Source organism: Eublepharis macularius, chromosome 5, assembly GCF_028583425.1.
Source record: "Eublepharis macularius isolate TG4126 chromosome 5, MPM_Emac_v1.0, whole genome shotgun sequence".
In the NCBI taxonomy this organism is placed as follows: domain Eukaryota; kingdom Metazoa; phylum Chordata; class Lepidosauria; order Squamata; family Eublepharidae; genus Eublepharis; species Eublepharis macularius.
In genome coordinates this window covers 76154748-76170259 of record NC_072794.1, presented here as the reverse complement: position 1 = coordinate 76170259, position 15512 = coordinate 76154748, and the positions used below count along the sequence as shown (strand labels likewise).

Sequence of the window (15512 nt, the reverse complement as noted above, 5' to 3'; positions counted from 1 at the left end):
CAGCTGGGATCTAGTAAAGTTATAAATTCAGAATGGTTCATATCAGTTAAAACACTGCTCCAGCTATATTCTAACTTATTGGTAACTTACAAACAATCTTTAGAACACATTACAGGAAGCTAACCTGATGTTACCAGCAGTGGTCACTTCTTGGAGCAATCAGAGAGCTAAACTAGATGTGACAACCACAGGTGTGACTTGTGTATGCTGCCATCATTTTACAGAGATTTAAAAATGCTGTGAGCACCTGGTTCTGATTGGGCCAGCAGTGTGGCAGACTGAGGCACTCCTGCCCCCTCCCTAGCCTTATTCAAATGCCAAAAGACCACATCCCTCATGGCTGTTTCAGCACTTGAAAAACACATGGAGGAAACAAGAACATCTCAGCCCACCATGTTTGGCCTTGCCACATTTTAAAATCAGTTTAAATTATGTCTAAGTTGGCCCTTAAACAGGTCTAAACACAAGTCTCATTTTATTCAATGTGGTTTACTTCTAGAAAAATGTTCTTATGATTGCAGCCCACATCTAGAAAAGGAGACAGCCTAAACTGGTAAGAAGTGCTCCTGGTTACCACTAATATCTGGACCCCCAGGAGTAACTGGGAATCTGAGCTGCAATTCCATTAGAAATAGGCTTTATGTGAGTCCTACATCCCATTTCCTCCTAGCCTGGATAAAGCTCGAGTTTACGTGGAAACCAGCCCAGTGGAATCCCATGGGACTAGCTTCTGTGTAATCACACCTGGGCTCAGATTTTGGCACGCAGCTCTTCCGTACTGCCATTGCTCTACAATCTTATTCTGTGAATGTGGTTGAGATGCATTTCCATCAACTTTGCTCTTTGTTTCGTTTTATTTCCTCATTACGTATCAGAATTGTGGCATTTTTCCTTCTGTTCTCTTTGTGTAATTTTTTTTTGCCCTTTCCTTAACGAGTGTAGAAATGGACTAAAACGGGAAGAGAATAGATGTGAAAAGAGGATTCAGAGGCAAGATAGGTTAGGGAGTGGGGGATGGAAACCTGTATGTGTGGTGGGAGTTCGAAAAAAGTTCAGCTTTCCTGTTAGTATGATGTTTGCTGCCACAATATTTAGTTTCCAGTCTATTGAAAACACGGTGATGTTGGTGCGTGTTCTGTTCACTCTTGCTATAAGTGCCACACGTCCACGGTTGGACTCTGGAATTTGAAGTTTAACAAACCAAGTCCTTTCAAGACATATTTTCAATTGGATTAGTTACGTTGGAAGGAAAAAACAACCCTCTGATTGCATTGCCACTTTCTCGCCTGGCGATGTTCCATTGTTCCCCTCCACTGCTCCTTTCTTTGCTGGATCGGAAAGCCCAGCTGCCAGGCAGGCACAGCCAAGCCGCCTCCTGGATTGCTTCCGGGCACCGTCTCCAGAAAGCAATGGGCTCCCAGCCGAAAGGACCCCGCTCTTGTCTGTAGCCGCCATCGGGGCGTGCCTTGCCAAGGCTGCTCCAATCGCTGCCAGGCGGAGAGGCGGGACGGGAGGAGAGGGGCGGGGGGGGGCCGCGGCACACACCCAGCCAGCAAGCAAGGCCCTGCTGGGGCTGTGGCCCCTCTCTGGGTGCGTGGCCGCCGCCTCCGCCTCAGGGGGAAGGTTATGCACTTGTGAGCTCCCCTTCGTCCTCCTCTTCCTCCCCGCGTCCCTCTTATGTCAAGTGCAGACTCTCTCCCTCCCTGACTCGCCCATGAGCCTCCTCGGGAGCTACCGGAAAAAGACCAACAATGATGGCTATGAATCTTTGCAGCTGGTGGACAGCAACGGTGACTTCTGCGGCAGCCGGGAGCGAACCGGCGGAGGCGGCGGCAGCATCAGCAAACAAGGGGTGATCCCCGCGGTAGTGGCGGCGGCAGCGGCAGCGAGGAGCCCAGTGCGACAGCAGCATCAGCCGCTCGACTGCAGCACCATGGACAGCTCAGGTAGCGGGTCGAACTTCGTTGCTCTGTGCGGAGGCGCGGGGCGTGTGTGTGTGTGTGTGTGTGAGCGAGCGAGAGAGTGATGGGGGATCTTGTAACAGCCCCACCTTCCTCCCCCAGCAAGATCCGCCAGGCCCAGGCATGTACTGGGGGCGGGGTGGAGCTGGACATCATCCAGGCGATCCTGTAATTCCGAAGGAGCAGAAACCTTAGACGGCCCAAGTGCTGCAATTTTAACAAGCTCTTGAGGCCACTTACTGAGGAAACGTACCCCAGCCGTCACACTTTGCTGTTAATTGATAGGGAAAGGGGTGAGGAGAGGCACAGCGGAGCTGCCGAGGCCAGGGCATTGTTCTCAGGTTGTGCAGAGGGAGGCTCCTTATCCCTCTTGCTGATGATCTTCATGATACACAGATAAGCTAGTGTTAATTTTGAGGAAAGTCTGAGAAGGGTAATTGAAGTGTTTCCCAAAAGAGATCTGGTTCTTGGTCAGCAGGTCTATGAGTGAGTGTCTCTTGGAAAGGGTTGTCTCAGTGCCGGGAACAATGTGGTGGTAAAAATTGTGTAGAATAACAGGATATTTTGACAATATTGATGTTGCCTTGTAATCAAAAGCTGCTAATAAATAATTTACTAATTTCTACAAGGTGCTTTCCTGATTAGTCTGGCCCTAGAGTTACTTTGCGTTCTGTAAAAGCACGTGTATCCTGCCTGCTTCCCTGCCTAGATGGATCTGTGGAGTTGAAATATGAAGGTGCATAAAAAGAAGATATTAGAAAATCCTACTGAATTTCCCCCAAGTGACTAACAGTGCCATTGTAAGCACCATGTAAGCACTCTTTCAAGTCCATTTCTTCACAGAAGGGAGTGTGTGTGTATTAGGGATTTTTCTACCTCCCCCCCCCCCCCGCTTCATTCTAGGAGTCCTGATAAACATAGCCAGTGGAATTAACTGACATGCTGCGTGCATTTTACTTTTTGCTAAATCACTAGATTGAAGAGCCAGATGGCTCATAGGATTGGTAATGAGAAGCTATTCAGTTCTTCAGAGGTCTGGGTTCAGATTGGCATGGTTTGTAGAAAGTAGTTACTGGTGGATTATTTGTTGTTTCCTGGAAGTGGTATATGGACGTGCTCTTTAAAAAAAATGATGCTCGCAGTGTCTCTGAACAGTTTTATCAATGACTGTACTTCTGATGTTGGCTTCCTTTTTCCTCTTGAGAGCTTCATTTTTGATGTATAAGCATTCTTCATATAGTGATGTGCTGCCACTGCATTTTTAAAACAATCTCCTAGTGAGCGAAGTTGAATACCAAGGCACAACTGTCAGATGAAGAGTCTGATAATCTTACCAACTACTCAACCGTGTTTTGTGTGTGTGTGTGTGTGTGTGTGTGTGTGTGGGTGTGGTGAAAACACTTCCTTGAGGCAAAACAAATAATTTCTCATGATAACTTGCTTATTAAGTGGCTGTGTGGGGAGGTGAGTTGGATATCTTTGCACAGTGTTAAAATAATCTAAATTCTAGAATGTGCATTTGGGAATCCTGTTTGTAGTACAATAATATTGAATTAATTGTGTGATATCAAGCTTCTAGCTTGGGGTGAAAAAATGCTACTGCTTTTCAATCTGCATCTGTCAGTGAGAAACATTAAAGAATCTTGGACTTGTTACTTAGATCTCATGTTACTTTTTGTCTGTGCTTGTGTGTGTAGTTAGTGACCTAAGCTGCTTCTAGCTGGGTCTTGCAGAGCAAATGAGGCTCTTCAGAAGAAGCAGCTTCATTAATGTAAAGAATGCTTTCAGAAGCCTCCTGGCAGGAAGGAGTCCCTGACTTCCTCAGAAATTCCAGTGGGGTGCTAGGCTTGTTGCAGCAGAACCAGATAGGAGTCCTGCACCCCTTACAGGCACATATATTTATGATAGCATTGATTTATTGTATGTTACTGTAAGTTCAAAGTTTCATAGATGTCCTTTTTGATTTTCCCTTCTTTTGAAGAAAGGGAAGAAGAAAGGCTTCAAAAAGGCTAGTGTTTTTCTAATTGTTACTGATCAGAGCAGGATTCGAAGGTGTCTTGGTTTGCCTGGGATAAAGCTTTTAATTTGCTTCTAGGCATGATTTGGGGGGGGGGGTGTCCATCCACTGTACATGTCTTAGAAGAGAAATAATATAATAGCCTAAAGAAAGTCAGAAATTTGTGTATCATCTCCCAGCGTAGCACATAATATGGTTAGTCTTTTGGTTAACCTGCTCTTTAATAAGAGAGAGAACCAAAGGACTTAATTTGGCCTTTGCAAAATGAAAATTTTAATTTTAAAAAATGTTTAGTTATTCATGTTATACATGTTTCTGCCCATTTTATACATAAATTAAAAAAAGGTTAATGAGCTTAATGTGCAAATGCTCATCAATTTGCAACTGAGATTATAGTTAATGAAGCAATAACTCATGGAATTGTTCTTGTAGACTTGTTTTCATATTTATGGGCCTGTTTGCTGATATTTATTCCTAAATTAATATCTATTTAGAAAGTTGCTTGTGAATCAAATAAAGAAAATGGAAGATTAGTAGTTAGCTTTCAAAAATCTGAGAAACAGATCATAACAATGTTATGCTGGCAAATGGCAGCACATGAAAGTGGAGAAGCTCAGGCAATTGCACATTCCCTTCATAAAAGGAAGACCATTCCCATATACACCTCTGGATTACTGAATGATTGACGCAAAACCTTTATCAGTGATAACCAAAAGCTATAGATCCAGAGGAGTTAGCCATGTTAGTCTGTAGTGGCAAAATAGAAAAGAGTCCAGTAGCACCTTTAAGACTAACCAACTTTACTGTAGCATAAGCTTAAGAGAACCACAGTTCTCTTCATCATATGCATCTGACGAAGAGAACTGTGGTTCTCGAAAGTTTATGCTACAGTAAAGTTGGTTAGACTCTTTTCTATTTAGCCAAAAGCTAAACATAACCATAACCGTTATTGTGGCCTGTGGGTGTCTCGTTGCATGTACTGGTAGTTCTTTAATTCAGTTCTCTGATTTCCTCCATCAGTCTTCTTAAGTGCCTCAACCTTTTGAAAGGGAACAGGGTAGGGTTTTTCAAACTTGCACTAACTTCTGAGCTCTTCAAGCTACCCAATCGCAATTTCTTTAGCAGATGAATGTATAGAATCATTGCGTACCACTGAATATATGTAGCTTAATGTCTCTGTGTGCATAATCTGTGCATTGGGACACTAGGATATCCTTCAGCTGGTTTTAATGGTTTTTTAAGATGTGATTTTATTATTCATGTTTTTAATTTGTTAGCTGTGTTGGTGGCCCTTGTGAGGATAGAAAAGTGGGATATAAATTTTGTAAAATATTACAATATTCGACTATTAGAACTACATGTAGTTTCATGATTCATGAAAAAGGCAAGCAGACAGTGGTGACTTTCAGTGCAATCCTGTGCAGTACTCTTATCTAAACCCATTGATTTCAGTGGATAGGAGTAACTCTGGGAGTAACACTGCATAGGATTGCACAGTCTGAGAACCTGTGCTAGGGAAGGGCATATAAGCCCTCCCTGCCCCCTGTTTGTCTCTTCCACAAGCAACGAGGGAATGAGACGGGGATCTTGAATCATCTATTGTTCCTCTGTGCATCTTCATGCCAGGCAGGGGCAGAACCAGTTGATATTAGCACTAGGAGATCCTTCTGCAGCTTCACTGTTGCCCAATGATCAGTAGGTATTAAAGGGCTTTGGAAAATATGGATATGGATAATTGGAAAAATAAAATATAATTACATAATTGGTATACTTCAAAGTAATCTAATTGAGTGTACCAGGATAAGTAAAAAAAATGGGAATTTCATAAAGGAGAGAGCAATGCTTGCTACACAATAGAGGCCCAGTAAATATTAAGTAGCTGTTTTGGTGGCTGCCTATTGCTGTGAGTTAATTGGTCCAGCACTTAACACATTGCTCTGTTTATTCAGTTCCTTCCTGTCCTTGCTCAGTAACAGAAATGACTACAAAGAATTTCATTCTGTAAAGATACATCAAACCTGAGCCCCATGAACATTTCTGGTCCCAATTGTTAGTGATTATAATGCCAGAAACATCTGCTCATAAATGAGCGAGTGGAGAGGCATTTGCAGGACGTGTAAATTGTCCCCTTCAGTTGAGCATTTGTTGCTTGTATAAACTTTAGTGCATGCAGATCACACAGGAACGCTATTTTCATTTTAGAACTATCATGAGTCATTCCACAAACTTAAATCATATACCAGTCACCTCATTTAATATGGTTTAATTTCATCTTTCCAGATCTTATAATAAAGACAAACATATATTTCTAGACAACAGTTTCTTGCTGCAGGTAACAGATTTCTGGAGGCTTCATTGAAGAATGCAGAAGAAACAAATAATTCAGCTGTAGTTGGAGGCAACTTGACGGCACATAACACACGCACACCCACTTAGCAGTCTGTCTGAGAATACACAGTGCTTTTTTCCCTACAGTTCTTTTGTTGTTACTCTCAGTGTCTAGGTTGTCTTGAGACTCAGTGAAAAAGGCAGGCAGTAAAGGAAGTAAATAGGTATAACATTGAATTTTTCCACTCCTGTCAATAAAATGGCACCAATGCATATAAACAGATGTTTTTAATTTGTGGTAAACTAGTTTTATGTAATTGGTAAATGAGGTCCATTTGGCTAGAAGAATAAAAGTTCAGAAGTGGTATTGATCATAACATCCACTTTATTGTAAATTTTGTGGCCTGATCCCATGCACATTTGTTCAGTGCTTTCAGTGGGACTTGCTACCATGGAAGCAGGCATAGGACTGTAGCCTTGTTCAAAATTGAGTGTGTGTGATTAAGATATCCAGCTTAAAGTAAAATTTATGTTTAACAGGCTATCAACAGCATTGTTAGAGATTTGAAATTAAATTCCTTTTAATGAAACATACCACTTTTTAGTTTATTCTCAGTAGACTGACCTAGAACCCCTTCTGCACGGGCCAATTTCACTGGTTCGGTTCCTGTACTGTAGGGGTTTTTTTGTGACTACCTTACACCCGATTTGCTGCCATGAGTAGTCACTCTGGCCACTATGTGGCTTTTTTACAGCTTTCCTGGGAGCGCTTATACCATGACTTTTTTAAAAAATCTACTTTGTGGTTGACTGTTTCCCTGTGCATACTCTTTATTCTATTTTTTTGGTGTTCCACCCTCTTCCCCCTTGCCAGCCCACTGTATTGTAACAACAACAGCAACAACATTTGATTTATATACCACCCTTCAGGACAACTTAACACCCACTCAGAGCGGTTTACAAAGTATGCTATTATTATCCCCACAACAATCACCCTGTGGGTGGGGCTGAGAGAGCTCTGGAAGAGCTTGGACTGAGCCAAGGTCACCCAGCTGGCTTCAAGTGGAGGAGTGGGGAATCAAACCTGGTTCTCCAGATTAGAGTCCTACCACTTTTAACCATTACACCAAACTGGACAGATGCACCACTGCACCAAACTGGAGAAATGAGAGTATTGGCTACTCTCATCAATCTAGCCACTCCCTCTCTCCTCCTTTCTACCCCCTACTCTCCTTTCCATCTTTCCCCCCTCCCCTTTCCTCTTAATTTTTTTTTTAAGTCCAGCGCAGGATCGATGAATTGTTGTTTTGAAAGCACACATCAGGAAGTTCCCTTTTTATCCTTTCTGATTTTGCATAGGTGAGAATATTGTATAGGGGGCTAAATATTTGGGTGTCAGAAATAAAGATTTTAATATTGACTTTTAGATTCTCTTTTTATCCCAGGGTGGAGAAACAGATGCTTGGGGGCAACAGAGAAGGAAGCAGGAATGGGGCTTTGCCAGTGATGCATTGCTGCTCTGATGAGATGATCACTTCAAAATAAAATTCTTTAAAAAAATATTATTTTAAATTTTTTTTTAAAAAAAATATTATTTGCATGAGTGATTCAAGCTCATACTTGAATTCTCCCCTCTATTGTCTCTGCTGTTTGACTGGCCAATAGGCGATTCTCACAGCCAATCACATGTGGAGTTTCTTAAAAAGAAAAAGAGGAGCAGGCAAATTAGCAAATCAGGATCAACAAAGGGATGGGTAGAAAGGCTGAAATCCACGAAATAGATCCAGTGCTCCAACAATGCATCGATTCAGTGTATACACACAAAAAAAAAGGAAGAAAGAGCTGGTGGTGTAACATCACAAATGATGTCATTAGTGATGTTAATTAAGTACTCATGATCCTGATTCATTTTGGCACTGTGTGAACTAAAAAAAAATGGTGCCATGCTGACCAAAAATGAAAGGTGTGAATGGCCGCATACAAGCTGATTCCATGCCTTTTGGCTTGACATCATGGAAAGTGAGGAGTTAAGTCCCCGATGTAGAAGAGGCTTAGGTACAGGGTGCACTACAAGCTAAACATTCTCAGTTTGATAAGAAATTTCCAAGTAAATTATAAAACACTGTGACCCTCAAAAATACTCCTGATAGTCAAAATACCATTGTGAGTGACATGGTATCCAGTACTGGTGTGGGGTGGGGACTGCAGCCACAAAGGAAATTGGCAGAAAATCACTCCCCCATCTCTTGCACAAGTTCTTCTGCAACTTATGCAAGCAATAATACGTACGTATGTGTTGGGGTGTTAGAAGATTTCTGTTTACTTTGTTCTCTGACAGCAGGCCTCCATGTAGCATCCTATGCCATTCCTGAGGGTTTGCCATACTTCAAAAGTAGCTTTTTGGTTGTGAAGGGGAGAGCTGGAAAGAATCCTTTTTGTAGACTTGCTCTATTGTGGTTCTATTGGATCCAACCACTAGTCCGAACCTCAAAATATAATGTTCCTGTATAAGAAACCTTGGCTTAATATTAACTCATGCTTTTAAAAGTAAATCTAGGACTTTTTGTTTAGAAAATTCACTGCAGAGTTATATTGGCACATAGAAGAATGTCCCATCCTATGTAAAAATTAAGATACTGTTAAATGCCTGATGCTGTGCTTTATCATTTTCTGCTGGATTACCTAAAATAATACTTCAGAGCTGAGTTATGCCCTTGCCAATGTCAGCACAAAGAATTATCCCTTGGTGCTCCTGTACCACCAGTTGCCCTGGCTTCCAGCAATGTACAAGTGTGTTCTTCCAAATACGATACCTGTATCCAACCCCTGACAATAGCTTGGCTGCCTTATGCTGGACCAGCTGAAATTTATGAACAGTTTTCAGAGGCAGCCCCATGTAAAGCACCTTACAGTAATCTAACCTAAATGCGATTAGACCATGGATCACTGTGGCCAAATCATGCTTTTTAAGGAAGGGCTGTAAATGGTGTGTCAGCCAAAGTCATTAAAAAGTTCTATGTTACACATAGGAGACCTGAACCTCTAGATGTAGGCTAGGGTCCAGCAGCACCCCCAAGTTATGAAACAGATCCTTTGAGGGGAATGTAACCCCCCTCAAGGACAGGCTGACTCCTCAGTCCATGATCTATGATGTCATTGCGAATAGCACCTAAGTCTTGTCTGGACTGAGCTCACTTACTGGTCTGCATACATCCCATTACTTTCTCCAAGCATCTGTTCAGGTCTGCCACAGACCCATCCAACTAGCTGAAGAGCATAAATAAAACTGGGTATCATCTGCATATTGGCACTGCACAGCAAATCCATGGACAGTCTCTTCCAGTGGTTTCATGTAGATGTTAGACAGCAAAGATGGATCCCTGTGGCACACCTTGGCATAAATGCTATGGGGCTGAGTAGCAGATCCTGGAATTGGCCAGTCTAGTAAGACTGGAACCACCAAACCACTCCCAACTCAGTCAGCCTCTCTAGAAAGATACCGTGGTTGATGGTACTGAAAGCTGCTGAGAAGTTCAAGAGAGTCAACAGTGACACTCTCCTCCTGTAGGATTGTGCTGTCAGAAGCCTAACAGAAATCTTCAAGCCATACAAAGCACACTGGGAGATCAATATTTGTTCCAGATATTCCAATAATACAGCTGCGTGTTTCCTAAGTTTTCAATCTTTAAAAAGTTCTACAGGATATAGAATTTAATTACTTTTTGATAAAAGACAGCAGTGACGATCGTAAGTGTTTCTCTTTGTATTGTTTGCTTTCTTGCCAAAGAGAGCTCCAAGATGGCTCACCTTCAGCTCCAAAAGTCTTTCTCTCTATCTTCAGATACAAACTGGTGTCAAATGGTTTACTTGCCTCTTCCCATGAGCTAGAGAGTGTCACTTTTTCATACCCTGCTGAATCTCTCTGATCAAGCTGGACTGTTAAGCCACATAACAACAAATGTCTCTAAATGGTAGCCCGATGCTGATAAGTTCTACTCAGAAAAAGTCAAAAGAAAATTCTGCATGGAATTGGGTTTTGGAAAGATTTTAGAGACTGGAAAGTTAATAAAAATCAACTGAATGAACATTTCGCATTTTGATTTTCAAATAGTGCAAAAGTTAAAATCTATTATCTTTGTATTTATTTTTGAATGAGCCAAGAGATATCTCTGCATTAGTGGAAACAAAACAATTACTTAGACAATGTCTGTTCTGTCTTGCTCTTTTTGTCTTTTTAAAAGAAGGGTCCAATTCATAAGCCTCTTTGTGTCAGGGAACTGGATAGCATGACCAGATCATCCACACATCTTTTGTTGCTGTAGCACTACTGGTTATCTTTTTAAAACATATATCTAATTCCTAGTATGGCCAAAGCTGTGAATATTTAAATCCAGTAATTGGAGCAATGAACACACAAGACGGATCTTTCCACAGTCTGAGAAAAGCCCTAGAATTACAGAAAAATCTGAAATCTAAAAATAAGTAAATACAAAACACAGTTTGTGATCTGATCGGTATGAGTTGGAACTGATATAACAGAGGGTGTTGGAAAAATTAGTTCTTGCTGTTTTTGGAGTTGGAGCTGGGGATGTCTATAGAGTGTTTTATAAGCGCTGACCTACAAATGTGTTCTGGAGGGAGGAAAAGAATCAAGTCACTGGGTATGTCTCTGGGTGTGAATGTCACAATGAATTCCATTAGGCATGTACCACTGATTCTGCAAACAACCTGCCTTTTCAAATATAGACAAGATGTGATGCTACAGGCTCTGTCTGTCTGTCTGTCTGTCTGTCTGTCTGTCTGTCTGTCTGTCTGTCTGTCTGTCTGTCTAGAAGACCTATCTGGAGAAACCTTTTTAAAAACATAGTGTGGTCCAGCTAACACTTGGGGTGAGCACAGATCATATTCTTTCATAGGTACTGAATCAAACTGTGGATAAAATATAAAAAGTAGCATTTATCACCTATTTTTTAGGGAAGCTGGCAGAAATGGTCTTCTCTGCCTTTTGCTTTTGTGAGGTATGGCTGGCAATGAAGATGATTACTCCCCTCCCCGCAATAAATACTAACAATTGTTGCCTGCTTGCAATTCAAAGCTATTAAATACACAGTATATAGCTCCAATATAGAGTGATACTCCTTGACATATCTTGCAACCTGAGATACTACTATAGTGGACCCTGCATTAGAGATACAGTCACAACAGACCAGACTCTGTGAGATTCTTGATGAGATTCTCTCCATATTTTAAATCAAAATTACAGCTTAATCTCCTTTGTTGTTTAAAGAAAGAAGAGAGGCAAAAAAAGGGGGAGTGCCTTCTTCTATGAATCAGGGACCCACATGACTATAATATTACTTTAAAAGATGCTCAGAGATCAATGATCTCCATTTAACTAGTTTGACTATAGCATAAATTTTGTTGTTGGATTAACTTTTGCTGCCTGTTGGTAGCAAAGGTCTTATGGCTGTTTCTCTCCTGTTCCTTGACTGTAGAAAGATCTGGCTTGTGTCTTTCTGGCTACATAGGTTCCTGTAGTTGGTCTTCCTTTGTGCCAGGCTGGTTTCTATCATACCTTGCTCACTATCCCAGCTATAATTGGACCCCCCTACCCTCGTTTATGATATTTTCTGGACACATTTTCAGTGTTGCTCTTTCTGACACAAACTTGTTCCCTTTCTCTTCTGCAGTGTTTGAAACTACTAACTCAGCAAAAATCCCCACCCTACCCAACTAATTACTGGAGATTGTGGCTAGAATTTACACCTGTTTCCTTATTTCTAATTAGCAACTGAAAAGTTGTTTAACTGCATTTATTAATAAATATCTTGATTACTTGCAAAACAGTTTGTGTGTGATTTTCTTGTTTCTAGGTGCCTCATCCCCTGACATGGAGTCTAGCTATGGGGGTGGCCTATTAGACATGGTCAAAGGAGGAGCAGGGAGACTCTTCAGCAACTTGAAGGATAACTTGAAGGACACACTAAAAGATACATCTACTAAAGTTATGCAGTCTGTTGCCAGGTATTGCAAAGATTAAAACATCAACTCTACTACCAAACCATAGTTTTGCAGTGCTTGTTATGGAGAAATGAGGTTTTGGACTAGACATGGGCACGAACCAAAAAAAAATGAACCATAGGGTTCGTGAACCATGAAATCCCACGAACTGGTGCAAGTTCATGAACCAGTTTGTGGTTCGTGGGGTTTAAATGCCCCTTTTCAGCTGCTTAGCAGCAGAGAAAGGGGCATTTAATCGTTTAAAGGGACCTTTCCTGCCGCTTGCAAGGGGCAGGTCCCTTTAAACTATCAGCTGGGATCCCCCTGCCACTTGCCAGCTGATAGTTTAAAGGGACCTGCCAGTTGCAAGCAGCAGGACCCTTTAAACGGCCCAAACCCCAGCCCCAGCCCTAGTCCCAGCCCCACACGTACCTTGCTGCTGGGGTGGTGGAGGCCGCGGCCCAGGTGCCCTGCGGGCCTATGGCCTCCTCCTGCGAGGGGCAGGAAGGCCATTTTTGGCTTCTTCTGGTGCTGCGCGGGCCCGCAGAGTGGCAGAGGAAGCCAAAAATGGCCTCCCCACCCCCCAAATGGCTGCCGCGGCGGCCATTTGAGGGGCGGGGAGGCCGTTTTCGGCCTCCTCCACTGCTCTGTGGCCCATGCAGCAGCAGAAGAGGCCAAAAATGGCCTTCCCACCCCTTGCAGGAGGAGGCCGTGGGCCACAGGGCAGCTCCACCACCCCAGCAGCAAGGTAAGTGTGGGGATGGGGCTGAGTGTGTGTGGGCTGGGCTGGGGGGCTGGGGCTGGAGTTTGGGCCATTTAAAGGGCCTTGCCGCTTGCAAGCAACAGGTCCCTTTAAACTATCAGCTGGTATGCGGCGAGGGGAGGCAGGAAAAGTTTAAATGGTTATTTCCCCAGGGAAATGGCCATTTAAACTGCCGCTTTAATACGAATCAAATGAACCAGTAGACCAGTTCGTGGAAGTTCATGGAAATGAGCTTTCACTAACCACTGGTTCGCGAACCACAAATTGGCCTAAGTTGGATCATTGGGCCATTGAGTTCAGTTTCATCTACTTTGACTGGCAGTGTCTGTCCAAGATTTTGGGCAGAGATTTTTCCCATCCTTACTATAAAATAATCTTTTAACAGAGGATGCCTGGACTTGGGCTTGAGCATGCATGCATATCATGTGTTGTACCATTGCTGCATTGTGTTTGAATTTTTATAAAGAAATTAAATTACATTTTTAAAAGGATGGGAGAGGATTGACTTGCTGCACAAGACATTCACTTATAAAACTATTTAATTTACAAGTCTTCCTTCTATGGCCGTCATCACACGGGCATCTCTTCCGTTAAATTTACAGCATATAGCGTACTACCTGTTATCGTCACAGTAACGTTTCTTTGGGTCGCCTAACGGCTCTTCGCGCCACCAGCTGTCCACACCGAAGCACTCTGTTCTGTTCTCTCTAACCGCACAGAAGCAGCTCCTCCCCCCCTTTTTTTATTATTCTGGCGTTTAATTCCGCTATAACGGAATAACAGCATATAAACATTCCATTAGAGCAAAACATTACGACCCTTTTGTTTTTCCAACTTTGAAATGATATAAATAGCCCTTTGCCCGCAGAAAACTCTCTGTCTGACGTGATCCCCCTCGCTGAAGATTCTGCCATGGCGATTGAGTCATTTTTACTTCAGCAGAAAGTTTGCATTGTGTTATGGCGTTATGGCGTTATAAGGACATAATAAAATTTAAAAAAGGGGAGTCGCAGGAAGAAATGGATTCTGGGATTGAAGGGAGGGCATAGGACGTTGCGAGGCGAAATACATCGATGTGAGGCATTCACACTGAGGCACAAAATAGCGCGACTATCAAGCACAAAGCAGAAGAGAGAAAATCGCTTCAGTGTTGGAATAAGGTGGGTGTTTGCCGGGAAATAGCGCCATTTTAGCGCTAAATAAAAGCCTGTGTCACGACGGCCTATATAACAATACTTCCTACCATCTGCCTTACATAGATTTTACTTGCAATAAACTTGCACAATCACATGAAATTGTATGGAGACTGCCATTTTAAATTTTTTGTATACTGGCTTGATGAGGACAGGGATGGACTTGAGGCAGAGCTGAAGCTGGATCAGGAGTGTAAGTGGACAGATTATGTTAAAGAAGTTTAGTGTAGGACCCTAGACAAATTGGGGTGTCAGTTGTTGCCTAATTATAGTGAGGAAGTGTATGCATCTTGCTCCCTCACAATGAGTTTTTAAAAATTGTCTTGTAAAATGGATTTGTGACTCATTCCCCACTAGACTGGGAATACTTCCCACACACTGCGCTGAGTGAATGTGGGAAGAAAGAAAAGTAATGTGCTGTATCCCTAACATCTAGACTCCAAAGTGAGGGACCAAAACTCTCTAAGTGCCAACTCCTTGAAATAAGGTACACAAGAAATGGCCATATTTTAATGCATTTTTTTAAAGAGGAGATGTCTGTCAACTGGTCTTTTTAAAACTAAGGATATACATTTTGCAATGAGGGTCTCCTTTGCCATTACCTCCGTGGTTCTGAAGAACCATTAGTGTAGTGGATCTAGGAGCTCTTTTGTATAGCTGGCTGTAGATAAGAATTTAGGAATCTGTGTGCATAATTACTGAGTCCTTTGTAATGTTAGAAATTAGGTTAAGACTGTAGATAACTATAATGTTCAGGTATTTCCAACTCTTGTATGTGAGCCCTAATATATGGTTCTGATCCCTAATATATGGTGCTTTGTATTTTTGAATGGGACTAGGCTAAAAATCAGTGGCTCATTGCCATGAAATATTCTCATAAATCTGGGTCAAACCAAGCAAATGCAACAACACTGTAAAACCCAACCACATGATCAGAAGTGAAACTATTAAAAAAAAGTGGGTACATAATGGACAGTGTTTTAAGTTAAGTCATTAATGCACACTATAGGAGTCTCCAGCTACTAGGAAAATGAGGGAATTCACAGATATAGGGCATCCAGTGTACAGATACAAGGCACTTGATTGTGTGAATATGTCTCTAAATTTTCTTAACTGACACTTTTTAGATAACCATTATCTCTTGTTGTCTTTATAGCTACACCAAGGGAGAGCTAGATATTTCTTATATTACCTCAAGAATTATTGGTAAGTACATCAATTTCTTGGAATAATAAGACATTACTGTATTC

The 15512-nt window shown here is 42.1% G+C and overlaps 1 protein-coding gene across 1 annotated transcript in view; it reads left to right on the top strand.

The window, feature by feature from the left end:
* The first annotated feature begins 1714 nt into the window (after nucleotides 1–1714).
* Nucleotides 1715–15512, top strand: part of DNAJC6 (DnaJ heat shock protein family (Hsp40) member C6) — a 45920-nt gene continuing 32122 nt past the window's right edge. Inside the window, exons 1-3 of the mRNA XM_054981196.1 lie at nucleotides 1715–1946; nucleotides 12180–12330; nucleotides 15419–15468. Of these exons, the coding sequence (XP_054837171.1) occupies nucleotides 1715–1946; nucleotides 12180–12330; nucleotides 15419–15468 (433 nt within the window). The remainder of the gene's footprint in view (nucleotides 1947–12179; nucleotides 12331–15418; nucleotides 15469–15512) is intronic.